The sequence below is a fragment of the Microtus pennsylvanicus genome, chromosome 4, assembly GCF_037038515.1.
Source record: "Microtus pennsylvanicus isolate mMicPen1 chromosome 4, mMicPen1.hap1, whole genome shotgun sequence".
NCBI lineage: Eukaryota > Metazoa > Chordata > Mammalia > Rodentia > Cricetidae > Microtus > Microtus pennsylvanicus.
In genome coordinates, this window is record NC_134582.1 from 48,558,057 (window position 1) to 48,586,007 (window position 27,951).

Sequence of the window (27,951 nt, forward strand, 5' to 3'; positions counted from 1 at the left end):
TAAGACAGGAGGGGACAGGTCTCAGCTCAGTCTCATTCTGAGGATCTGTGGAGGCAGGATTGCCATTTTGGTCTGAGGTAGAGGTAAGAGCCAGTGGCTGGCTGCTTTGCTTTTCTGATCTTCAGGTTGAACCCCAATACCTGTATGGATTTTTATTATTTGTGCTGCATTTGTCTGCCATGTTTAGTAGCTAAGGAGCTGTTCTGTGGCCAGGTTCTCCTGAGGGTCTAGTCCTTGTGCAGGCTCCTGTCTCCTTCAGCTACCATGGTGGGTTTCACCCTCAGTCCCTCCCTCTCTTGTCCGTCCGTCTGTCCCTCCCTCCCTCCCTCCCTCCCTCCCTCCCTCTCTCCCTCCCTCCGTCCCTCCCCATCTCCATCCCTCTGTCCCTCCCCCCCCCCTTTTTTAAGGGTACAATAACATTGTGGGAATGAAAATGGTTTGGAGGTGAGATTTTACACCAGTCTAGACCAGTGTTTGGCGAAACATTTCCCAAAGCCGTTTTCTCTCCCGAGGTTTAACCATTGGCTTTGCCCAGTAGGACATCTGTGAAGCACCCAGACCCGACGTCTTAGTCTTTTAAACTCGCGCCTGGGGATGTATTGCAGGCTGGTAGCTGACCTGCAGTGGGTGCTGAGCGGGCAGTTTTAGTTCCTCCACAAAGAAAATCGAAGGTAACACCCAGTGATTCCGTATGTTGTCCCTGCTGGCAAATCAGAAGCCTTAGAGATGTCTGGATTGTCGGGGAGGCACTTACTACAGAAAGAACTGGTGACCTCTGTATTGGAAAAGTGGGAAACGATTTGCTGTCAGTGTGTGTGTGTGTGTGTGAGGGGGGGGGCTCTGTGTATGTGGAAGAGAATCTGGCGGGAGACTGGAGGACAGACGGTTTCAGAAAGCACGCTGCCCCTCCCCTCCCAGCAGAGCCTTTCTGCACCAAGGGGCTGCAGGCACGGCATCCTGTTGTTCTACTTGTCTGTCAGTGTGTGTATTTGTTTCATATTCATCTGTACCCCCTCTCCTGGGGCTTGGTGTCACAACCATTATCTGTCCATTGTGAGCTGCCTTCGGTGTCCTAGGAAGACCAGCGGTGCGGCTCCTTAATTGGCTGGTAGGGTCACTGCTCATTGACATGCATGTTTGTGCAACCCCCCCCCCCCATCCCTCTTCTTGACATTCCTCTCCTGCTCAGGGTGCAGCTTCTTTTTGGCTGGTGGCTCCTTCCCAGGGTGTGATGCACTCTTAGCCATTTGAGAGGGTTTCCATGTAACTCACAGAGGACACGAATACCCTGTAGGTAGGGAGCTATGGGTTCCCTAATGACTCCTGGGTTTATTGCTCTGTAGGCACTGAGAATTCAATGGAACCTTGGAAACCACGAGGTTTGCTTACAGATGGATACCATAGGGTCTGTCTGCTCCCTCTACAGTATGTTCTGATCTGAGTCTCTGACTCTGCTGTCTAGGTAGTCTGGAACCTGCAATTCTCCTGTCTCAGCATCCCGAGTGCTGGGATTGTAGGGACATCCCAGCACTCCTGTCGTGACACTGATCCCTTCATGGTAGGTTGTGATGCCTTCAAGGTAGGAGAGGAAGAAAGCCTTCTGCCAATTACAAGTAGCCATAAAGTACAGAATTACAAAAGCAAGAACTTGCTTCTCAGAAAACAAGGTGATAGATTTAGAAAAACAAAAAACAAAACAAAACATAGCTCCATCACTTGTTTATTACTACTTGCAAATTCTAACTAGTTTTTATAACATAGCTTCTGTTACTCAACACTACCAGTGGGGCAGAAATATAACTTAATAGCAGTCAGATGTGAAGCCTACAAAAGAAAGACTTACAGAGTGCAAGGGAAAAGAGGGAAGTGGGGTGGCAAAGAAAGTTGTGTTCTGGTGAGGGAGTGGAAGAAAGACTTCTTTCTGGGGAGACTGTGAGTAATACGGGAGAATTCGTGTCAAACACGTCCAGGGTTTTATCAAACAAGACCCAGAGTCTTAGTATGGTCTTGTAAAAATCAAAACTGACAGGTTATTACTGCATGGTAGATATTTTTGCGCTCTGAAGTAGTGCTAATAGTAGCAGACACAAGGAGAAGTCAGAGTTCTGAGTGGTCCCCAGGCTAGGCAATTAGTTCAATAATGGAAGTGGCTTGAGCATCCTAGAGATTCACTGTTGTGCTCTAGGCGAGGCGGATACCCAAGGCTTCATCGTAGCAAGAACGGCCTAAAGGAGGAGAAGCAGTGGAATAAAGGCTCTAATCTGCTCTCTGTGGCTGTGGTAAGGACCACTGATCTGCTGCCCACAGAGGTCTTCACTGGCTTGGGTGGACATTTCAGTGTTTTAGTGATGGCAGGACACCTATTTGATACTGGGTTCTTGACCTATAGCCATTTTAAATCTTATAAGAAAGGTAGACACAGAGGGTTAAGGACCATTTCCGGTTCCATTAATGTCTAATGGGAATTGGAGCTTGATCGACACAGCCATTGTTGCCACTGTGTTGGTTTAAGGATTTGTGAGACTAGTCCCTTAGTGTCTTGAGAAGGCAACTTCCTTCCCTGAAGACGGCCACTGACTTAAACCAGACCACAAGATCAGGGGATCAAAACAATATAGATGTTTATAGACTAGAGAGTTTTCCTATTGGATCACTTCGTGTTCTATTGGAGTCTGGTAATGTGAAGAGCTTGCCCAGTGCCTGCTGCTGGACACGAGCTCCAGAACACCGGGCACATTGCTGTGCTCCCTGCCCCCAACTTTTAACATGTAGAGCCTTCATCAACCCCTTTATTCCCTTAAAAATGACTTTAGCAAATTAATGGAATGTGCTTTCACTGCCGCCTCCCAGTTCTGCAGAGTCTGTTTAACATGAAATAGAAGTGCGATGGTGTGCCTCCGGCACTTCACGGTGGGGAGAGGCCGGAGCCATCTATGTGGTGCGTTACGCTTTTAAAGAGAGCTTCCAGGTATACTTTATTTGATCTTCCAAGACAGCCTGCCTGTGATGTGGGTTGGGCAGGGCTTCTTAGTTCCTTTTGTGAACAAGGACAGAATTTGAAAGGGATTCAGCCGACTTGCTGAAGGTCACACCGCCTTGCACAGACCTGTGAGGGTGGCAGGTACCCTGCTTCTCATTCAGTAAGGCAGGCAACCCCATGGCCACCTTTGTGTTCAGCGGGGTGGCCGGGTGGGGTGTGTGTGTGCAGGGAATGAGAGTTCCACAAGTGTGTTTCCCTCACGGAGGGATGGGTTTGCTCACAACTGTCCACACTCCTTTTCCTGTTGAGAGTGACATAGATTTCATTTTTAGGACAGTTCCTGGCATGAGAATTGTGTTCTGGGCCACTGAACAGACAAAATCAGGAAGAGCGAGGATGTTGCATTTGTAAGGGAAAAGGGGCAGTGATCCGGACGTGGGAATCGCGGATCTCAGCATCTGCATTGTTCGGAATGGTGACTGGGTCTTGGGTGCTGTCTGGCATGAAAGATGAGGATACAGAGCTAGAGAAAATAGTGGCATTTCCAGTTCCCCCAGTGAGCGAGCTGCTGAGCCAGGATGAGTATGCAAGGCCTGTAATAATGCCATTAGTAATCAGAACTGGCACCATCCTCTGTTTCTAACTCAGGAAAATCTGAGTTTCCAAAACCTGTGATTTAGGAGCTGGTGATTCACGTTATAGAATGATTCATTATGTCTGTTTTAAAATCTTTAGGTGCCTTTGCACTCTCTCCCAACATATTAATATCCCCTCGAAAACTGTAAGGAACTGGCCTGTTTTATTAGGTATTTGGCTGTTTGAAGAGTAATGAGTAGCTTCAAAATTCTCAGACGTAAAGAAGTAAGAAAATTATAAGATCGCAGTCTTACAAGTTTTCTTTGCTCACGGCCTCTCAGTTGGGTGCTTACAGGTTTAGGCTGAGTGGCATTGTTTTTGGATGTCAATCATTTTATTACCCTACGTTAATCATTCAGAATGATGCATTTCACTCAGACATCCACAGACATACATCAGATACACTTTGATCATGTTCAAGCACCCACTGTCCTCTGTTAACCCCACCTGCCATTCCATTCCCCTGGTCCTTTCTTTTCTAATTGAACATTTTCTTCTTAAAGAATTATTTCTTTTATTTTTGAGATTATGATATAATTATATCATTTCTCACTCCTTCCTCTAAACCTATCCCGTATATCCCTCCTTGCTCATTCTCAAATTCATGGCCTCTCTTTTCATTAGTTGTTGTTATGTATTCATATACATGTGTATATACATGTATGTTCCTAAATACATACATGTGTGTTGTTACTCATTGTATGTTTTCAGGGCTCACCATTCAGTGTGCTCCCTGAAGACTATTTTCCCCCCGCTCTGAGTTCTTTAGTTGTCTGCCATTCCTTGTGTAGGGTTGGGGCCTCCTTGGCTTTTTCCCATCCATGTTAGCATGTCTGTTGCTGTCCTTCTTCGGCTCATGTTTAGGCAGCCATGTTAGTGAGATTTCATGGATGTAGCTTCTTACATTATTAAGAGACACAATCTCACAGCAAACTCCCTGTTCCTCTGACTCTGAGAAATCTTTATGCCCCTCTTGGTCAATACCCTGAGCCTAGTGTGCAGTAGTTGGTGGGCATGTATCCGTTGGGACCACAGCTCTGCGTTTTGGTCTGTTGTGGTTTCTGTAATGGCCTCTGTCTGTTACAAAGAGAAGTTTCCTAGATGAGGGGTAAAGACTACACTTATCTGTGGCCATAAGGACAAATAATTAGAAGTAGTTAGGGGTTCTTTTGTAAAGTAGCAGTTGTGGGTTCTCCTCCACGACCCATGACTACACTAGCTCTGGGTACTTGGCTAGGTCTCCAGTACCAGGCAGGCGTGGTTCCTCTCTCCTTCAGCGGGTCCTGGATAGCGTTTTAACCAAGTGGCTCTGCCGCTGATCAGTGGGGAGACATGGCTTTTGGTCTGCACTCTGGTTATTAATGGACTCTAGGGTATATTTAAGTTAGAGTCATTTCATTGTTTGTATGACAATATCCACAATTACTTTGCTTTATTTGCTGAGAAGTGGTTTATGATACAACCAATGGAAAACAGTTACAGGGTATCCAACTTTTTATTTTTCCAGAAATGCAAGGCTTTATTCATAATATTGTGTTTCTGAAAATGTCAGTCTGCCAAGATCTTTTGATCTTCATCTTCTCCCATACTTCATAGCCGCTTTTAAAAGGACTGCAACTTGTCTGAATTTTATAAACCAACCAAGGGATGAACCAAAGGCAGAGTAAATTCCCAGTGGAGACATCATGTGACGCAAGCGTTTTAGGTTGCCTGGGTAACCCCCTTGCAGGCTGGGGTCCTGCTTAGCCTTCCTGCCTTTTTCTCCCCTCCTCTTCATTATTCAGGGTAATTTGCTGATGGTTTACTGTATACTAGGTATTTGTATTTATAGCTAAAATTTGTGGTTTGCAGCTTTTATCCCAAGAGAAACCAATGTCTTGCTGTGTAAGTGTTGATAAGTTTGAGATTGTTTTATTGTTAGAAGTAGGCCTAAAAGATAGTTCATAGAATTAATGGATTTAAATATGAGGCATGTCTTGCTTTTATAAGCTTTGACTACAGCATTTTCAGTTTGTTTTCTTTAACAACACCTTCTGTAATTATTCCGGTGAGAAACGTGGATCTTCGGAGTCTTGACATATCTGGGGAGGAGTGAAGTTAGGAGAGGAAGGCTTGTTTCTACGCAGAACCACTTCTGGCTCCATGGTATTCCACGTCACCTCGCTTTCCTCAGCCATAGTTCCTTGTTTGGCACAGGCTGCTTCTCCTTGTCTTATCCATTCGGAGATGTAACTGGAACCACTCAGGCTGGGGAAGCAGAGCACTGTACAGGAGCCACTCAGGCTGGGGAGGCCGGGCAGTGTGCAGGAGCCACTCAGGCTGGGGAAGTGGTGAGGTGTGCGGGAACCACTCAGGCAGGGGAGGCCGGGCAGTGTGCAGGAGCCACTCAGGCTGGGTCATGGCTCGAGCACTGGTCTGTGGTGCAGTCAGGGCTCTGTCTCTGCAGAGGTTTGGTGGAATGTGGAACTTCCGTGGCGTAGATTTGGAAGCACTGGAGTAAAGGAAGTGGGAATAGAAGCAGAGGAGACTGGGGAGTTCAGGACAGCAAGTGGTCGTTGGAACCATGAGTTGTCACACATTGCAGCCCTTCTAAAAGTTCTGAAGAGGCAGTAAATGAGGGTCATGCTGGACCAAGAGCCTGTCTGCAGAGGGTGGCAGAGTGAGAAAGTTGTGGATTTTAAACTGTTGTTCTAATAGCCGTCTTCCCTTTTATGCCTTTTCAGGAATTTGAGATGAAAACAAGGCCCACAGTCCTCTGCAGGGTTTATTACTTTTCTGTGAGGCTGGGAGGCTCTGTTTGAAGGGGCTTCAGTAAGCAATTGTGGGTTGGGATTGCATGTGAAGTCCTCTGATAATCCTGTGATGACATTTTTGGGGTATAGGGTTGGGTATTCCTTTCTGTGATGAGATTTTTGGGGTATACGGTTGGGTATGCCTTCCTGTGATGACATTTTTGGGGTATACGGTTGGGTATACCTTCCTGTGATGACATTTTTGGGGTATAGGGTTGGGTATACCTTCCTGTAATGACATTTTTGGGGTATACGGTTGGGTATACCTTCCTGTGATGAGATTTTTGGGGTATAGGGTTGGGTATACCTTCCTGTGATGACATTTTTGGGGTATAGGGTTGGGTATGCCTTCCTGTGATGACATTTTTGGGGTATAGGGTTGGGTATGCCTTCCTGTGATGACATTTTTGGGGTATAGGGTTGGATATACCTTCCTGTGATGACATTTTTGGGGTATAGGGTTGGGTATACCTTCCTTGATGACATTTTTGGGGTATAGGGTTGGGTATACCTTCCTGTGATGACATTTTTGGGGTATAGGGTTGGGCATATCTTCCTGTGATGACATTTTTGGGGTATAGGGTTGGGCATATCTTCCTGTGATGACATTTTTGGGGTATAGGGTTGGATATACCTTCCATTTGGCTTGTGGAGTAGAGACTGACCAAACAGCCAGGAGGTGACAGTGTTGGCGGAGAGATGAACTGATCTCGAAACTCTTCATTCTGCCGTGTTCTTCAGGCCACAGCAGAGGAGACCCTTGATGTGTAGGCCAGTCATCCCATCTGACAGGTGGGCTGGAGCCTCTGCAGCAGTTCAGGATCTTCTGTGGTGTTGTTTTAATGCTTTTCTTTTGTGTTTCTGTTTTCTTATGAATCTGAAGATCAAACCCAGGGCCTTGAGCATGCTTGAACACTCTATCACTGATTTTCTCCTATTGCGTTTTCAAAGCCTTTTTTTCCTGGGTGAAAATACACTCTTAAGTCTTCCTTTGATTGTGGCGTAGTAGAGCCAGGGTGGAAAGGTCTCCAGATGAGTAACTTGACAGGGGTTAGAGGTTTGAATAGCTGCAGGGCCAGCAAGATGGCATGTGTCAGGTGAAGGCACTTTCTGCACACGCCTGTTGTATTAGTTACTTTTTGTTGTGATAAAATTACCATGACCAAAAGTGACTTATGGAAGGATGTTTTGGCTGTGGTTCCAGTGGGAGAGGTCTTAGTGATGGAAAAGGCACGGCAGAAGGAGGCTGGAGCAGGAAGCTGGCCGACCACATCACCTCACGATGCAGGAAACTGAGAGTGAAGCCTGGGACAAGGCTATAAACTCTCAAAGTTTCCTCCAGGAAGGCTCTGCTCCTCAAGCTTCTCTACTCTCCCCTAACAACAGCATGGTCTGGGGACCAGGCGTCAAGTACAAGAGCCTGTGGGGAATATTCCTCATGTAAGCCACCATACCCTGTAACCCGAGTTGATCTTAGAGCCTACACGAAGGTAGAAAGAACCAACTCCACAGAGTTGGTTTAGACATCTACACTCTCTGACCCCCACATACCGTCACTCACACACATGGTGATGATGAATAGATTAAAAAGTGGCTAAAGAGTGGACATGGTGAGCTGTGTGTAATTTAGGAGAGCGTGTTTTGTCAATTTTATCGATATCGGCTCAGCGCTATTTATAAGAAAGCGGTAAAGCGATTGCAGGGTTTTTGTCCTCAGAGGGCATCCCTCTGCTTTTCTTTCACTCCTCCCAACAAATGAGCGTTAGATGACGGACTGCCGTGGAGGATGCATCTTTGTATTTCAGTCACCGTGTTACTGCAAGATGGGAAGAAATCGAGGCTGGCAACAAGGCTTTTTGGAATTGTTTCCTTGTGGGCTTTTTTTCTTCCAGTTCCATTCTGACTGCCAAGTGCCCTTTGGCCTTCCTACTGGGAGCTAGGAGTGTCCCAGTCCTGTCAGCCACAGCTCTTCTGGTCAGGTTGTCTTTCCTGTGACCCCAGACCTTTTGAACTGTCTGTTACCCTAATCATATAAGACCAGATTTGTGGCTGTGAGTCTCCTAGGTGTCTGTCTTGCTTCTAAGCAATACTGCAAAGACCCCGGAGGTTCTAGTACCTGAGGTTCTTGAGAGCCCTTTCCCTTAGATTCTCAGGCAGTGTCACTGTGGGTGACACCTCAGGTGTCTTCACTGAATGAGTGAATGGAGTGTCGAGGTGCCTCAGATCACTGAAAGAGCCAGAGTGGGGTACTCCCCAATTTCCTCACCGCTGAATGAAGCGGTTCTTCTGCTTACGGGGGACGTGTGGTGTTGAGGGATATTATGTAGATGGAAGTCAGCATCTTGTACATGGATAGATGGCCTGTCTTAAAACATTAGTGAAAATAAAGATTGAGAAAAGCAACATGCATTGCCTATGCACAGGGACTCTGGGCACAACCTCTCTTCCAACCTCACCACCTCTGGGGTCCTTCCTTCTCTGTAAGTTCACCTCCCCCACCTAGGTTGTGTAAGGAGATGCTCCAGGAGGGAAGCAGACGCTAAGAAAGCACACTGGTCCCTTGTTCCCTGCTGCTGCAGTGTTAGAGCGTTGACCTTTGGTAGAAAAGATAAGTTACTGAAATGGCTTTAGTGAAATGGTTTCTCCCATCACTCTGGGGAGATAAATGTTAACAGGGAGGTTACTGTGTGCCGTATATCTGGAGTTTCAGTAGAAGTGTGTCTCATGTTGTGGGGTAAAATACACAGGACCTGTGTTGGGGGTTCACAGCTTTCTTCTTTTCCCATTCAACCTTTCTCCTCACTAAGCCCTTAAGAAAGGACAAATGGACTAGGGGCCAGACAGAGACTGGAAGAAGGAAGGCCCTTCTGAGAGCAAGTTGCAGGCTGGCCAGAGTGAGGGAAGCCTGGGACTTTTGGGGAGTCAATTAAGAACTAATGAAAGATGCTATTTAACTTCATCTTGAAATAACCCCAGTCCTGCAGACGAGCTGAGGAATATGCAAAGCACGCCGTACACCTTCACAATGGGTGTGATGGTTACCATGTCACTACGTAAGTGTTACCGTGATTCTCGCTAAAACATCGATGGGTTGAAAACATGAAAACATCAGCTCTGCATCTTTTATGGTGTGCTATCTACAAACAAGGGCCCCTAACGCACGGTTATGGCACAACTATTGGTCGGGAAACTATATACAACAGTACCCAAAGTCCACAGACCTCAGCTCTGCTTGTCTTGTCCTTTGGACCAGAATAGAACAGTCCAGGGTTGTCTGTCACATACCCACATGTGTCCCAGGCCTCTTCAATTCCAGGACTTGGTCCCTTCCTAGCTGTACTCCTTAGAGGCTTCTAGGTGTGTCACATTGTAGTGTACTTGGGTTTGGGTGTAACTGGTGCTTGTTACATTCTTTTTTTTTTAATGGTTTCTTCTCTACCTAATGTGGTTTTTACTTGTAGAGCATTAAGGGGAGGTCAAAGAGTTACTGGTGTTTTGTGCGAGGGCTGGCTGCCCTTTGTGAGATGTCCGCTAGGCAGAGAATGCTAGGGTTGCTGGTGTTTTGTGCGAGGGCTGGCTGCCCTTCGTGAGATATCCGTTAGGCAGAGAATGCTAGGGCTGTGCAGGAGCCCAGTGAGCTATGGTTGTTTAGTTGTAGAACAAACCTCCAAACATGTGGGTGACCATCGACATCCTATCCCTTCTCATGGTTGGGAAGTCGGGACACTCAGCAAGGCCTACCACTGACCACCATCCTTGATGGGGCTCTTCTGTTTGGGAGCCTCAGATGTCTTCACCCATATTTCCAGTGCCTGTGAAAGAGCCCCACTTCTGTGTTTTCCTAACCTAATAGCAAGACAAGACTTCTGTGGAGGCTTAGGGCTCTGCAGCAGCAGTGAGCAGCAGCCAGCTGCAACAGCTGCAACAGCTGCCGCATCATTTGCAGAGGAATCATGGGTAGGGATAGTCACAGGCTAGCCCAGGGAAAGGGGAAGACGGTAAGAGTCCAACTCATGATAGCAAGAATTAAAACAGTTTATTGCAGTAAACTATAGCTTGAAAGAATTATGAATAGAAGATGAATGGATTTTAAAATTGTTTTCTTAAACCTTCTATAGAAAAATAGAATATGATTCTTGTGCCTTCTCTTGGGCTCTTTGACTTCTGTTGGTTTGTTCTGTCCAACTTAGATGTGATAGTTTGGGTTTTATTATATTTTATTTTATTATTTCTTAGAAATCTGTTCTTTTCTAACGAGAGACAGAAAGGGAATAGATCCTGATGAGGGGAGGTGGGGAGGAACTAGAAGGAACAGAGTACAGAGGGCACACAATAATAAGGGTATATTATGTGAGAAGATAGTCTATTTTAAATAAACGGGAAAAGATAAAAACAATAGAATGTTTTGTTAGTGCATTGAAAGATTATAAAATGTCTTTAAAATTCAAACTAGAGTTCATTCACATAACTGTATATAATTTGCTGTTTTACTTTTTGTAAATCTCATGCTATAGGCTTGTCTAGAATTTATTGTGTAAACCAACATAGCCTCAAACTCATGGTAGTCCACTGGCATCAGGCTTCTCGGTGCTGGGATTACAAGAGTGAGCCACCCTGCCTGACCTCAAGTATCTATTTTTTCTTTTCTTTCCCTTTCCTTTTCCCCCCCTTTTTTTGGTTTTTCAAAACAGAGTTTCTCTGTGTAACTGTCCTTAACGACCTGGAACTAGCTCTTGTAGACCAGGTTGGCCTTGAACTCACAGAGATCCACCTACCTCTGTCCCCCAGTGCTGGGATTAAAGGCGTGTGCCACCACCACCTGGCTTCAACTATCCATTTTAAGAGAGTGTATTTATAAAATATAGACCGTTGGCTTATTCCATGTTTTCCTGCTTTGTAAGCCTTGTGGGAAATAATCATCTTGATGCTTTAGACAGTTAAAGCAAGGTTATCAATGCATATTCAAAGATTTCATTGTAAATAGGAACCATTTTAAAAAATACATAAGTAAAGACTGAGCGTGTTATAGCCCATACCTTTGATCTCAGCACTCAGGGAGGCAGAAGGATCCCATGTCACAGAGAGACCCTGTCTCGAATAAAGGAAGACCAGCTTAAAAGGCCGTGTTATGACACTGTCGTTGTTGTCGCTGTTTCCAGCCTGTAAAGAGTGCAGTGGGCACATAAAGTCTTGGAAACATTCTGTACCTCTTAGTGTTCAAAACCTTTTTAATTTAAAGGCCAATTTCTAAATCCTCTTTGGGATACCATAAAATCAGGTTTGTAGTTGAGTTATCAGAATTAAAGCACTGAATACCATGTCACCCTCCCTTCATGTTGCTCTTATGGAGTTCAACTGTATTGTCATAACAAGGACATTAACAGATGCAATTTTAGTAGTTAAACTACGACTACTTACGGATTTCAGCAGCACCTCCTTTTAATAGCCTTTCTCATTCTGAAACCCAATCTAGGACACTTTAACAAATTTAGAAAGATCCTGGACTTCATGAACTTGACACATTTTTGAGGATGGCCCTTGTGAATGGAAGTGCACCTTGGGTTTCAGACACTGGTAATTATTTAACGCAAAACCGATGAAACTGGAGTGTGTCTTCTTAAATTGGTCTTGGAAATGGCCTCCTTGTGAAGTTAGGATTTCTAGTGTTGGAGCATGGTGACGCCTGTCAGCGAGTCTCTAAGCAGCCTCATGCATGGCTCCTCTCTGTTTCTCTGGGCTTCACCTCACTAGTGACGTGCGTTGTACAGGCTCCTGTGGTGGCATGATCATTCAGACGTTGGGGGAGGACAACACTCGCTTTAGTGACCGTCACGCTGCATTGACACTGTTCTTAGACTGGTAGCTAGTTGTTTTGTATGTGGCCTGTGGGCAGCTCACCCTTGGGTCCAGTTTCCTCATGTGTAAAACAAAGAAGGGCTGGCCCACAGAAATAAAAGAATAAAGAGCATTTCCTATTAAAAATACATATATAATATATATGTTTTATTTATATATAGACATCACCAAGAATATAATTTTGTCTTTAGAATAACAGGGGAGATTCCCAAGCTGCTTAGTTTGGAGTTTTTACGCTATTTAAAATTACTGAGAAATTTTGCTTATATAGATTATCACCATGTATATATACTATTGTTGTAAATTAAAACTGAGAAATTAAACTAGTTCAAGAGGAAGCAATGGAACATACATGTGTATGTATGTATATTATGTGTGTGTGTGATTGGGAAGTTTGGAGGGCCATTTTGAGGAAGAAGAGGAGGACTAGAGGGGGAGAGGTTGTGGGAGGGCATTGGGGGGAGCGTGTACAGACAAAACACAATGGTTTTATGTATGAAAATGTCACAATAAAAACCATTTCACAGCCGGGCAGTGGTGGCACATGCCTTTAATCCCAGTACTCGGGAGGCAGAGGTAGGCGAATCTCTGTGAGTTCGAGGCCAGCCTGGTCTACAAGAGCTAGTTCCAGGACAGGCTCCAAAGCTACAGAGAAACCCTGTCCCAAAAAAATTTTTTCACATAATAGCCATAAACTTAATAGTAAAATAACACAACTCCTTAAGTCATAAAGCAACAGGACATGTTGGCATATGCCTGTCATCCCAGCACTTGAGAGTAAACAGGTCATGTTGATGTACACCTTTCATTCCGGCATTTGGAAACAGAGGTAGAAGATTCAGGAGTTCAGGGTCATCCTCTACTGTTTAGCAAGGTCATGGCTAGCCTATGCTGCATGAGACTCTGTTTCAAAACAGCAATACAATTATAAATATGATTATAAAACTTTCATATTAACAACATTATCTTCACAAACAATTTCATAGTTCTTTTTGCACAGTGAAGTAAAATGTTCACTTTGTACTTTTACAGATTTTTTACCATGTGACTTAATAGCAGATACCTGGAGTCTCTTACTGTCTGATGTTCTCTGTGGTGCCGTCAGGAACCATATCGATGCTTCTAAAAGGAGTGTGAAGTGATAACTATCAAACTAATGATATCATAAGGGCCGTTCTGCTGTTTGTCTGAGATAAGATCTCACTCTGGAGCTCAGTTGGTCCTGAACTTGCAACACTTGGCCTCTGCCTCCCGAGTGCTGGGTTACAGGTGTGACCCACACAGGAGTGCTGTTGATTTCAGGGCCCACAGAAGGTTCCTAATGCCCCCCACGCCTTGAGAATAACTGCCGTCATGGAATGAGTTGTGGCTTTAAGCCAAATAATACGTTTAGGTAGAAATCCTGTCCCACGCCTTTCTATGTGGCAGTAACCATGCTACTTGTAAAATAGGAATAAAATGCCCGTTTCACATAGCTCTCGTGAAATAGGAATAAAATGCCCGTTTCACGTAGCTCTCGTGAAATAGGAATAAAATGCCCGTTTCACATAGCTCTCTTGAAGCTGAAAGTAGCATTTAACATACTTTCTTAAAAATAGACGGCTAGAATAATTTACTCTTTTTTGTTTTATTGTAATTTGAAATATGAGAGAAAGAATGAGCTAGGTGGGGAAAATATTGTAAAGAACAGAACCTGGCTGGGAGGCAAACAAGTCTGCTGTCTACAAAAATGCCAACTGCTGCTTCCTCCATGCAAGCAGTATAGGTCCACGCCACGCCTCCTGTAGAGAGAAGGAATCTATTTTTGCACTTTTCCCTCTGGGCTGACCTTATGGTTTGTTTTAATCAACAGAGCGCAGCAAGACTAATACTGTCCAGCTTTGGTCTATGTTCTCTGAGCCCTGACTTACCTTAGAATGAAGTCTCTTGCTGTAGACTTACAACGTGGGGGAGAGGATGAGCCAGCCCCACCCACTCCAGGTGACTTGTCAACATGTGAGTGAGGTCACACTGGAGGCTTCAACACAGATGAGCAAACACCAGCTGTCCTGAGCCCTGGCCAAATTTAAGGCATGAGCAAGTGGTTGCTGTTGGATGCTGCTAAGTGTGGAGATTAAAGGCATGAGCAAGTGGTTGCTGTTGGATGCTGCTAAGTGTGGAGATTGGTGCATACCAGTAAGTAGTTGGAGCCTTAAAGGTTGAGAAAAGTTCATTCCAAGTTTATCAGGATACACAAATTGTATATGGAAAATACAGCAACTTGAAAAACAAATCATTTTCCCCACAATAAAGGGTTTTCTTAGTAAATAAAAGTTAAAAGCCATCGAGGGCTGCTTTGCCTTGCTTGCTTGCCTGACAAGAGATTCCTGAGAAGTGGTCCCTCCAGGTCCCTACTTACTGTACTCTACTGGACCTGTGCTAAAATATTTAATATGATTTGTGTTTTCCATGGAAATCCTTCCATTCAAAATAGTAAATAAGACAGAGTAGGTTCTCACAGGCCCAGCGGCGGGGACCTTTGCAAGGCTCATTTTCCCTTGGCGCAGGAGCAGGCTGTCCTGAGTGCAGATATCATTCTGTGTGGCTGGCCCAAACCTGCCTTTCTGGTTTGTAATGTCACATTAATCTGCGAAGGTGTTATTACTCATTTGAAGGATCCTTTGTTCTGGTTCAAAGGCCCACTGGTGGTATTTCCAAACCGCTCGTCCTCCTTGGGAGCTGTTCTCTAAGATAATATCCAAGTCTCTACTAGAAACTGTCGTTTCTGCAAAGTTGCTAGTATGGGAACGACCTGTGTCTGTTGGCCGAGTTAGTAGTTCATAGTCCAGCACTGCCACTGGGAGTTTCTTCGCTAAAAGCAGACGAGTGTCCTGTAACACTTACGGCTTTTCCCTGTTTGCTTAACTGTCTTAGGACTAGTTATATATAATACATAGAGATGTATAATGTTTTCCATGCAATAAAACACACCTGACAAGAATCCCATCATTTTAAAAGCTATTAGATTATTCACAAAGGAAGTGGAATATAGTAGCCAGCACTACCTGCTTCCAAATCATCTGAACTTTAATGCTTCTCAGCTTTTTGGATAAAGGTCAGGTGTCGAACATCTCCACTTTAGTAGGAAAGAGAAGTAATAAAGTTATTACTTTAAGTATTAAGAGAACTTAATAAAAATCAAGTAAATCTAGAGACAGGCAAAAATCAAGAAACTTTGCAAGGCCTATGGATAGAGAGTCATCAAAGCTGAGACCTCTAAAGACAAATGACAGACACATCCTCCAGAGAAGGAGGGGAGCATGGCCATCATCCAGAACACAAGGGCCCCCCAAGGCGTTAAGAACACCTTTTCTGACAGTGGAGTTCTTACTCAGCACTGCTGTGAGAGTCTTGCTGGTGGGGGCCAATTATTAGAGGCAGAATTTTGTTTATCTATTTAGAAACTCCTTAGGCATGTTGCTAAGTGCCAAGGTTGTGATTACATCTTCAGTGGCTTCTGGATCTCTCTTAGAAATAGACAGGAAAACTGCAGTGGTGCTAACTGCAGTCACACCCAGACCTTTTCCTTTGCTAAAAAGAAGAGAAGAATCAAGCTTTTCTTCAGTTTCAAATGAAGGTAGCCGTCTGGCTTAGGGCCGAAGGGCTTGTCTTGAGGGCTGGAGGAACTGGGCCTCTGCAGTGGAGTCTCCTGGCCTGTGATACATCTGACTGCTGCAAGGAAGGGCTAAAGAAGAAATCAGATTAAGACATCCTGTAGAAACTTTAAATGCGAATGAAGTGCCAGTTCACAGCTTACTGCCGTGTTCCCGTCCTGTCCCCATTTACTGCCGCGTCTTTCTTTCTTTCTTTCTTTTGTTTAGTTTGTTGTTTGCTTTTGTTTCTCTGTAGCTTTGCAGCCAGTCCTGGTCCTTGCTCTGTAGACCAGGCTGGCTTTGAACTCACAGAGATCCGCCTGCCTCTGCCTCCCGAGTGCTGGGATTAAAGGCGTGCGCCACCACTGCCCGGCTCCCTGCATGGTTTCTTCGCATCCCCTGCAGCAGATGCCAAATGCACGGCAGTGTAGCCTCACTGGACAGACAAGGTGATGCCTCACCTCTACTGCTGGACCTGTGGGTTTTAAAAATATTTTACACGTGTAATACATGAGAACCGGGTCTCTCCTTGTCTTCTTTCAGAGGTTTCGTTAAGATTTTTTTGTCACCCCTTGTCTTTAATGTCTTGATAACAGACACGGGCTTCCCTTACTACAGCTCTTTGTACCCCACATCTGCCTCTCTTCTGGTCCCTACTACTAGTTTCCTTTTCCCCATTTCCCAGGGAGTGATAATTTGGGACCAGGGTGTAAGCTCAGTTGGTAGGGTGCTTGTTTTTTAGGTTTGAGCCACAGTACCACACGAAGCATCCAGGGTGTGGTAGCACAGGCCTATAATCCTAGCAGTGCATGGGATGGGGGGCTTTTGTGGGGGACCAGAATTTAAAGTCATTTTCAGCTAACATATCAAGTTAAAGGATAGCCTGGGCTATGCAAGACTGAGGGAGCCAGACATGGGGGAGCAGGCAGGTGGAGAATCCTAGGCAGGCTTGCTGTCACAGAGCTATACCCCAGAATCCTTACTGGAGGATGGTTTCTTAGGACACACAAGAAAGGAGAATGGAACCCCAGATTCTGGCGCTGACTGGGCTTTGCACTCAGGGCTCGGGGCATGTGTAGACACACCCCTGCTACTTACAGTTAATACAGAGGGAATCGGGAGTGGTCCTGTTCCTGCTTAGGTCAGGACGACATTCATTGCCTAACACGGGATGCTCTCCTTGTGGCTTCTCTGTGGAGGGTTTTCCGTCTCTGAAGGAAGAAAAATAATCCTGCATATCTTCAGAAGCAGGTTCTGTGGGAACACAAAGCTGTCAGAAGGCTTGGCAGACTGTGTTCTGGCTCTTGGGAATGATAGTTTTTAAAGACGAATGACTTACTCATATGTAAGAAAGTCTCATAACTTCCGTATTGAGGTGGCTCCCCAGATCCCTTCCTTTTTTGGGGGCAGGGTCTCCTTTTGTGTCCTAGGCTGCCCTCAGACTCATGGCAATCTGCCTCTGTAAGTCTCCCGAGGGCTGTGACTGCAGGCTCGAGCCACCACATCAAGCTTCGAGGCGGTTGTCTAAGTCTGCTTTGCGTATGCTCTTCATGACTAAGCACGTTAGGCCGTTTCATGCCCTGTAAGTAGATTATGCATATGAAAGAGTACCTAGCATTCCTAGTGGATGTGGGAATATTAAAGTAGTGTTCATAGAGAAAGCTTGACTTACATATTTTTTAAAGTCTCCAGTATTTCCTGCATAATTCTTCCCATTTTTGTTCATGAATTGCTTCTTGTTGGCTTGTTTGGGGATAGGATGTCAGGAGCTCCATTTATGCATCCTGTTCTCTATGTCTGCACAGAAGAAAAGACCCAAAGGAGAGAAACGGATGGGAGATTAGCCTCACACTCTAGCTTGCTGTAAGTGTTTTGAAGTAACAGGAAAGCTGTTTAGACATATTCCATAGCCCTTGGGGTGGTAAGAGAATATGATTTTTCACTTGGCCAGAGTTTATTTCTTTGTAATTCCTGAAAAACACCAGTGAGCAATAGAAGGTAAGAATTATTGCCCGAGTCATGGGCTGAGGCAGTGATGGATCAAGTAGTAGTTCAGGCTTCGTTGCCATGAATGTATGAGGCCAGGTAAAGCCTGGGTTCCCATCAGGTTGATGTCTGTGGAGCCTATGACATATTTGGTAACTTTTCAATTTTTTTCATAGTGACATAGACCAGAATTAGCTTTAAAAATCCCATGGGAATGCTTAAGATTGCTAGAATAAGTTGTGTTTGTGATGACATTTTTTATACTCTCACTTGGAACACTATCTTGGCTGTTAGGCCAAGCATCCCTGCTTCCATAGGGCAAGGGAAGGCAGGTGCTGCACTGTTTGGCCATCCCTGACTGGGATGGAATAATGGAAAACCTGCCTTAGGAGTCAGTAACCATTCCGTCTTGTTGCAACTGGGTCCACGACTAGATGCCTCCACTATTGGACACGTCTGACCGAATCATTCTAGGTCCTCGCTGTGTCTGCATCTCTTGTTTTGAGGTCAGAGTCCTTGAGTGAAAACTAGGCCATGTGTCTATTGCCTGGCTTCAGTCACTGGGGGGGGGTCTGGTTCCAACTCCCACCAACACACAGTGGGAACTTCTCTCCAGGTAGAGAAGGTGTGCATATTATATACCCAGGACAGAAAACTAAAATGGAAACATCTTCATTAAGAACATGAAAGTCAGATGAAAGAACAAGAGTCATACAGCCGTCTCTGCTTTCTAAGGAGAACTTGATGGGTTATCACTTCTTGATTAGAAATGAAAACTCAAAACAAAAAGACAGAGAAAGCAGACAAAGAGACCTTCTCCTTGAAAGAGGGTACCTTTCAAGGCTGTGTGACATCCATCATGTTTAGAAGTGAGATTTTAGAAGCAGTTCCAACGTACCAGAAAGAGAAGGACGTAGAGCATGCCGTGTTCTTACAGAAGCCAGTAACTGAGGTCCTTGTCAATGCAATAAGAAAAGAGAGGTAATTAATCAGAGGTGTTTTATGAAGGAAGAACAAGAATTCTTTTATTTTAAATTTGGAACAGGGTTTCACTGTGAATCCATGGCTGGCCTGAAACTCTCCATGTAGAGCAGACTGTTCTTGAATCCAGAGGTTAGCCTGTCTATGCGTAGGGTGTGCATCCCCACTCCTGTCCAAGAACAGAATTCTTAGTAGAAAATATGGTGATCTCAAAAGACAAGACTGCCACATTTGTTTAATAAGAGTTGAACAGGATGGCTGTAGGTAAAACTAATGTCAACATATGAGCTGTTCCTTAGGACATTAACCAAGCTGTAGCCAATCAGAATGATAACAGCCATATCATTGTAACAACCCAAGAATAAGCCTTGCGAGTGTTCTGTTTCAGCACAACAGATTGCTACAGGTTTGGTGGCTTGAGTGTGAACCCTTGACTGCCTCCTGGTGCCGTCGTCAGAGTCCAGGATCACCAGACACAGTATCTGTCTGCTGGCCTCTTAGCTGAGAACTCTGCACAAGAGTCCGCTCTTTTGAGTCTGGCTACTGGCAGAAGCTCAGTTTTGCGACTATGGGGTAGTCCTTTCCTTATTGGCTGTCAGCTAGAGGCTGCTTCAGCTCCTGAGGGCGCTTACGGAGTGTATTACTTTTCTAGTTATCAGGGCAAAAAAGCCAGAAAAGGCAACTTAAAATGGGAAGGCCGTGCTTCTGCGCATGGTTTCAGAAGAGACGCGGTCGTCTAGTCAGGAAAGGCATGCATGGGATGGCCGGCCACATCGCGTCCTTAGTCAGTGCGCTGGTCTAGTTTTGTCCTCGGGAAGAGGGAACCCATCAGTTTGGCCTGTGTAAAAGTCTGTGGGGACACTTTCTTGGTTGATGGTTGATGCGGAAGGCCCAGCCAACTGTGGTGGTGCTGACCCTCCTGGGCGGGAGGCCATGGGGTGTATAAGAAATCACTCAGCAGGCCGTGAGCAAGTCAGTAAGCAGCTTTTCTCTGTCGTCTCGGTTTTAGTTCCTGCCTTGGCTTCCCTCAGTGATGGAGTGTGATCAGAATGTGCAAGCCTGTTAGAGTCTCTCCTCTCCAAGTTGCTTGTGGTCAGTGTTTAATCACAGAAATAGAAGACAAATGAAGACAGTCAGGAAATGGGGTGGGGTGGGGAGGAGGCTGCTGGTGCACAGCTTTCTCTCCTTCACTCAGTGAAAGACCCAAGTCCTGAACGTGTAAGGCTTTGCTCTTCAGTTTAACCTTCCTGACCTCACACTCACAGACACGCCCAGGTTTCCTCTGGTCATTTTAAATCCAGCCACACACAGCTTCTTAGACCGTCCTCTCTGTCTTTCAAGTTGTGCTACAGCGCTGACAGGAAAGGTTTCCCCAGTGCAGCCGCTACAGCTCTGAGGGGAGAGGTCTAGGGTACCACAAAGTCACACCGTACAACAAACCTCACACAAGAGATTCATTGGGAAAGACACGAGTGGGTGACTGTTTCTGCTTGGGCAAGAAGCAGCAGGGAACTGAGCAGGGGACAGGCTTATGCAGGGTTTCCTGGAGGCAGAGTTTTCCAGGGTGAAGATGTCCAGGATTGGGATTGGTGGGATTTCAAGTCTTCCGCCTGGGACAAGCTCAGGCATTGGTGGCATTTTGAGCTCAGGGATTGGTGTTTTTTTTTATTTTTGAGCTCAGGAATTGGTGGGTGTTCGAAACTTGGAAGCGAACTTGGACTTTTTACCCGACACAAGTGACAAGGACACTTGGAGTCCTTAAGCACGTGTCTTTCTCTTCTGCTAGAGTAACTGCTTTGTGTGTTGTACACCAACTCACCACTGGTGATTTCTTTGTCTCGTGGTCCCTGTTCCATCTAACACACAGTGACAGGGTGACATCATGTTGAGAGATTCTGGAGGGGATGACAAGATATCTTTTCTTGGGAAGAGAATTCTATAATTTTGCCATAAAATATAGGTAAAATTTTGTAAGATTATATGTATAAATATGGCCTAGTTCATGTTACTATTGCTGTGATGAACACCGTGACCCAAAACGAGTTGGGAAGGATGGGTGTATTTGTCTTATGCTTCCATCATATGTAGTCCATCGCTGAAGGAAGTCAGGACAGGTGCTCAAACAGGGCAGGAACCTAGAAGCAAGAAGGGTGTTGCTTACTGGTGCAGCCTTTTTTTTCTTATTTTTTTTCCATTTGATATTTTTTGCTTCTTTGTCAAAAATCAGGTGTTTGAAGATGTATGGATTGATATGCCTCCCCCCCTTAAATAGAACTCAGGACTACGAGAAATGGGCCCTCCCCCATAAGTCACTACTTAAGAAACCGTGTTATAGACTTGCCTACAGTCTGTTCTAATGGAGGCATTTTCTAAAAGAAATCGTGCATTTTGAGTAAACAATGGCACAGTTTTTTTTTTCCCATTTGGAAGCAAAGTTAGGCCTTGTTCCAAGCACAAAGAATAATTTCCAGATGGAGTGAAGAGTTAATACACTAGATAAAATTGTACATGTATTACGGTATCAGAGGGTCAGCTCGTAAACCTAGTTATGGACTCCCCAGCCCCTGTGCTAGGGAATGCAGTGGACTGGTAAGCCCATGAGCAAGGACAACTTGTTTTTAGTAGAGTCAAGGAAATATAAATAAAACAGTTCCCCTTTGCCACATACCTCCCATCTCAACTCAAGTTTTGGCAAGGATGCGGGCACATGCATTTTCACCGAGTGAATTATAGTTTTAAGTATGATATTCTTCCATTGAGTGATTGCATTTCCAGATGTTTATCGCAGAGAAATACATAGGGACACGAGTACCAAGAGGCATTTATTGGAAGTGCCATTGTTATTCTGTCAGAAGCTTCTCAGCAGTGTGTGAGTCCACCATAGAAGGGCTTTTGGCTTTGAGAAAACAGGTTAGTGGACCTTGAGCATGCAGGGGGCAATTTAGTGTAATTTAGAGATTTGGGGGTTTGTAAGAAGGACTATCTTTTCCAAGTGTGTAATTTTATTACTTCATATCGTCATCTATTTTCTAAAAGCCCTGTGGTATACAAGGATTACCTGATACAATTATGCAGCTCGTGGCAATTGTCTAAGAGAAGCTGCAATTGAACAAAAGCCCTAGGAAACAATGACTGCAATGGGGGTTTCGTTCAGTGCTCATGATGAGGCCAGAGAAGGGGAAGGTCAGACTGATGGTGCACATGGCTGTCCTGATAGATCAGTGTCAAGACCAGTGTGGCGTGCTGCTTGCTGCCTACATGTTTCTTGTATTTGCAAATAATTATGTCTAAGATATTAAGAAGCCTAAACCCAGGGCCTTACTTATGCCATGCATGAGTCTTGGCGGGGGGGATAGGCAGAAAAGCATATGTGTGTGTGTGTACATGTGTGTGCACTTAAAATGTAACCTTAATAAATGTTTTCTTTTTAGATATACTCATGTGTAAGAGACCAAGTAAAATATCCTCACAAGGCTTTGCAACACAGATTTAGCAGCTTTAATCTATGGATTTAGGCTTAAAAAATAAAATCTTGGGCTTTTATTTTAATTTTATAGGTTTTCTGTTCTATATACTTGTAAGAGTACTGGTGATTATGGAAATCATTTTTTAAATGAAAGAATTATGGGAATTGTAGCCACCATAATGCTTAACGAATTTATTAAATGTTATTTACATAGAGGGTTATCTTTATTTAAGGAAGCATTTTGGAACTGGAGAGCTGGTGAACTGGGTCCTCCAGAGGACACAGGTTCAATTCCCAGAACTCAGGGAGTGGCTTACAGCTCTTTATAGTTCCAGTTAGAGGAGATCTGATGCCCCCTATTTACCTCTGTGGGCAATGGGCACATACAGGAAGCACGGGCAAGCATGCGGAAAAACCACTATACACAGAAAATTGAAAAATAAAGAAACATTTTATCATGGAGAGAATTTGTAATCCCACAAGGGAAGGGGCTTATATTAACTTGATACTCCTAAAGTTTAAGGTGATTTTTCTAAGACTATTTCTTTAATATGCTGTAATTTATAGCTCAGCTATCTCTGTAGCTGAGGCAAAACCTGGAGAGAATAGTGTGGTCTCGTGCTAAGCTCCTGTGAGGGCTGCTCCTAAAAGATGAGAATTTGATTTTGTCCCGTGGAGGAAGACACGACACCTTGTTAAAAAGCAATCTGTGGCTTGTTTTGCAGAAGTCTACAAAAGGTTCCGTTGTCCTTGACCATGTTTTCCGGCACATAAACCTCGTGGAGATAGATTATTTTGGGCTGCGATACTGTGACAGAAGCCATCAGACAGTGAGTACAGTGACTTCATGTTACAATTGTCTGTGCGCTCTCTCTCTCTCTCTCTCTCTCTCTCTCTCTCTCTCTCTCTCTCTCTCTCTCTCTCTCTCTCTCCCACTGTCCCTCTCTCCCCTTTCTCTCTCACACACACCTTTCTGGGTGTGATTTCAGGCAGTTAGCTTCTTTGGAACTGAAAATGACTTTGGAAATTTCACTCTCATTTTCCCATGATAATTTCTCTGTACTTTTTCTTCTCACAAAGCCTATAAGGCTGTCCTGCGTAGCCATGTTGAAATGAAGAGCTTTTCCTCCCCTTTCAGGTCTGCTGGCTGTCCGGTATTTGGGGAGTGAAGTCAGTACAGAGCATGGTCCTCGAGATCCCCTAGGGTGAGAGGAAGGAGGGAACGAGGTGCTGCTGAGGGTGAAGGATGCTGAGCGTTTGGTGTGTTTGTGGCTGGTTTCGCAGTCTGTTCTGTTTCTCAGGAGAAACATAGAATCGAGGTAAACATTGGGGTGTCGGGTAGATCATCATAGAAAGAACTGCACTGCATTCTGCTAGGCAAATGGGCGTTGCTGCGTGTTATATACAGGCATAGTCAGAGATTCACTGGCTTCTGTCCCGTATAGGCCACAGGTCGCTGTAGTGGAAGTGGAAACCTGTGCAGAATGGTAAACTGAGGCTTTGGCGGGTTCCCCAGATTGCATCCATATTTTATTAGCAATACATTGTTCTAACAGAGACAAACGCAGTGTTCTGATGGATGCCAGACCTTGCCTGGAAAGACTGGCTGCCTTGCTGAAATTACACAGACCTTATCTTCTCTGAAGGTGATTCAATGACAAGTGCCCTCACGTGTGAGAGGAAGGCTGGAGAGCAAGGAGAAGATGTTACGATGGAAACAGAGGTTGGAGTGGTGCATTGCTAGAAGAGGTCCTTGAGCTGGGGAACGCGGGTGGCTTCCAAAAGCTGGGGAGGAGGCAAGGAAGTGGCTGCCCCCCGAGAGAGCCTCCAGGAGGAGTTCAGCCTGCATGCATTTTTATTTTGTCCTAGTAAAATTCAGTTTGAACTTACAGCCTCCAGAGTGATAAGGGAATACATTTCTGTTGTTTTAAGCCATCAAGACTATAGCGGTTTGTTACAGCAGCAGAAAGCAAGTCTCGTGGATATATGGAGGAGAGTTTCCTTCTTGGTTGCGCAGGAGAAGTGTAAGACTTTGTAGTGTAGATTTTTCACATTAGGCAGAAGCCTGCACAGCACTGCTAAGCTCCGTGTGTAGTGAGATCTCTGGCAGATGAGCAGGGCCCCTTTGTGACTCTAGCTGCACGAGTGTCCCTGGTGTGTGTGACCAGTGTTGCTGCTTCAGCAGCACTTGGGTTCCTTGCTGTGGGGAGGGATGGCGAGATCTGTAGGCCACAGGCACAGTGTTAGAGTTGTAGCATGGTCTTCTTCACTTTAAGCATTAAGAATTTGAAAATAACCAGAGGTTGAAAGGAACCAGGCCAGTTTTTAGGGGTTCCGAGACTCCTGCAAGTGGAGCGTGATGTGGTGGAATGGACAGCCGTCAGGCTCACAGATACCTTTCAGTCCCGTGTCTCTTCCTAATAGGTGGTCAAGTTTCTTAGTTCAATTAACTCTCTCAGAATTCTGCCTGCCTCTGCCTCCCTAAGTGCTGGGATTAAGGTGTGCACCACCACCAGATATTATTTAACTCTTAATATCTTTACTTTCTGTTTTGTTTTACTGTCATAAGGTACCCAAACCTGGGCAATAATAAGGAAGAGTTATATTTAACCTACAGTTTGGAAGTTTAAAGGTACGATGCTGGCGTTTGTTCATCTGGTGAGGACCTCATGGAAGATGGCATAAAGTAGCAGGGCTGCATCTGTGAGAGGGAGAAGTGAGAGAGACAAGGAGAAGCCTTACCTTTCTCATGTATGACAGCTTTCTCTAAAGAGCTAACCAAGGTCTCAGGGGAACTACAGCACTTCCCCGTGGGGGTAACTCCTTCAGTATCTACGTATTCACCACCATTAAAGGTTCTGTGTCACCTCCAAACACTGCCACACCAAGCCACAAGCTTTCCACACGTGCGCTTGGGTGGTAGTTAATTCTGTCCAAACCATAGCAGGAGCCTGCTCTGTGCTGAAAATGAAATGCCCTTGTCCTCAACCCTCTACAGTGTCGTGGGGCCAAGGCAGATTTCCATGAAAGATCTCTACAGGTTAGAAGGCATTGAGCATACAGTTGGCCTTTTCTCTGGAAACTGGGATGAGAGAAAGCAGCGCTCATTCTCATTTGTAGCGTAGGAAGAAGAACACGGTCTGTAGGGAAGGAGAGAGCAAGCAAGGTCTAGATTCTTAACTATCCCTGGGAAAATGTAAAGGTGTGTATGACGACATTGAAACCATCGTAAGGATAACTGTGATGCCCAGTGCCACTCCTGGCTAGCACAGCAGTGCTTTGAACTGTGCTGTCTCTCAGTGAGACATTGAGGCCCCTTGCCTAATTACTGTCTCAGAGGCAGAAGTCACAGGTGCTCGGAACTTTTCTCATAGAATTGGAGCTGGCTCTGAGAATCATGCCTCTAGACCTGCTGTCCTCAGACCTCTAGAAAGGGAAAGGTCAGACACAAAGATAACAGTGGCACATGGGTGTCTTCCTTCAGTTAGCTGTTCCCTGGCGTCACCAAAACAATAAAGACAATCGGAAATAACTTTCTGGGTCTTTCCGTTCCCAAACACTGTCTTTTCCCCTCCCGTCACAGGGAAGAGTGTCAATGCCCCTGTCCTCAATCTTCCGGCCTCTCCCTTCTTCTGTGATAGCTCTTGCTCCCTTTTCTGCTCTTCCTCTCCATTTCCTGGCATTGTTGGGTTATGCCCAAACATCTCTAATGTAGGAGCCACTTCTGAGATCTCATGTGTTCCTTAACTTCTCTTAGTTAACTTAACATAGTTATTTTTTGCTACATCTTTTGCTGTGAAGCTGCCAGAGGCATTCTTAGCCTTACAAAGAACCATGCCTTTCTGCTTCATTGGCCACAGTGACTTATTCTTTCTTGAAATATTTTGTTGTAATGAGAGCACAGATTCCTTGTTTTTCTCTTTTCAGACTTTCTTTTGATGGCTCTTATGGCCTCTCTTTCTTTTTCTGTTCCATGAAGCATTGAGTTTGTCTTTCTTGTTTGTTTTTTTTGGGGGGGGGTACTTGTTTTATATGTGGGCCTTATATGTAACAGGCAAGTACTCTACTCTACCTCAGCCCCAAATGTTGTCATTCATCAAGATTTTATCCTCGATTCCCCATGTCTGAATGCTGCAGAGGCTCCTGCATGCAATGCTACCTCCAGACGTTCTCATGTTGAATGTGATCTTGTCCACCGAGTGCGCTCTGCCCCGAGTAAAGACACTACGCTCTGTGTTGCATCCAGATTATGTATTTTACAGTGTATGTGAGCTTTCACCTGCTGTATATTTTGGGAAATCCCTATAAGGACGGATAATATTGGGAAGGAAAGAAGATTGTCACACTTGCTACACATGGACTTTCCTGTTCGGGGCATCTTTTGGAACCTGGTAGGGGAACAGAGGGCAAGGATGAAGTAGGAAAGTCTGTTCAGGGATCCCTCTGACTTTGTGAGGAGCAGCATGTAAGCCGTGTAGTGGCCTGGGGAGAGTGATGTCAGCCAATAAAGGGTGCCTGGGAAAGAAGCCACGGGAAGACTACGTTTCCCTTTAAGGGAATGAGAGGAACATCCTCATAGGGCTGTGGAGTGCTCGTTTCCCCAAGGGTAAATATGTGTTCTTCCTGGGTAGTGCGTCTGTTCCAGAGACACATTATTGTCTAAAGACAGGTGATCCCTTCCCCTAATTAGTGTCTCGAGCTCAGGTATCCCCAGAGATATCATCATGTGCAAAGACTGTTGAAGGTCGGGGCTGTCTGGCTTTAAACTGCACTCTGCTCCCCAGAGAGCTGTGTGGCGTTGGTGACACTCCCTCACTTCTGCTTCTTTTCTTCATTTGTATAGTGGCCTGCTGATAGTACTGGCTCCCCAGGGTGGCAATGATCACCGAGGGCATCTCTATGAGTGCCGAGGCTGGTGGTTAAATTGTTAGCCCTTCTTATTCATCGCCTGGATGGCCTTAAGGCACCCGGTGTGCCTTCAAACTGGACACGCCTCATCGTCCCCCTGAGGTCTTTGTTCTTTCGTGATTCTGAAGGCAGTGATTTCTTTTTCAACTACTTAAAAAAATCACTTACCTGTGCAGATGCAAATCTTGGTTTGCCATAAATATTGACATTGTAAAGTCTATGTCAAATCGCTCTTAATGAAATCAGTGAATTTATATTTAATAATTGCATTGTACTTTTTCTTCTCTCTTTAAGAAGAATATAAAAACATTTATTATAAGCCAGATTTTTAGCTCATACATCTTGCAGGTGTCAAAGAGTCACTGGTCTGGTTCAAGGCCTCTGGCTTCTGCTACACTATCATATCAATACTAAAGCCTCACTGGGACTCCTCTTGGGTATCCTGTTGCTGCCCTGTGTCGTGGAGATCCTGCAGCTTTGGATCTGCAGGACCAGCCCCTTCACATGCTCTGGCAGATCGTAGATGGGGTGGATGTTGGGATGGGCCAACTCATAGCCCTGATTTTGGGCCTGGGTGTTGCTGGGTTGGTCAGCCTGCCAGCTCTCCCCCAACTCCCCACCAAGGTGAGCGCTCCAGCATTACCCTGGCTAGCTCACCCTATGCAGCAGTAGGCAGGGGTAGAGCAGGCTCTGCTTTCACACCCTCAGGTCCAG

The 27,951-nt window shown here is 45.1% G+C and overlaps 1 protein-coding gene across 3 annotated transcripts in view; it reads left to right on the forward strand.

Moving 5' to 3' along the window:
• The window catches only part of Epb41l4a (erythrocyte membrane protein band 4.1 like 4A), a 196,642-nt gene that overhangs the window by 59,217 nt on the left and 109,474 nt on the right, over nt 1-27,951 (forward strand). For all 3 annotated transcript variants that reach the window (XM_075969030.1, XM_075969031.1, XM_075969032.1), the window contains one exon: nt 23,055-23,159. In XM_075969030.1, the coding sequence (XP_075825145.1) occupies nt 23,055-23,159 (105 nt within the window). The remainder of the gene's footprint in view (nt 1-23,054; nt 23,160-27,951) is intronic.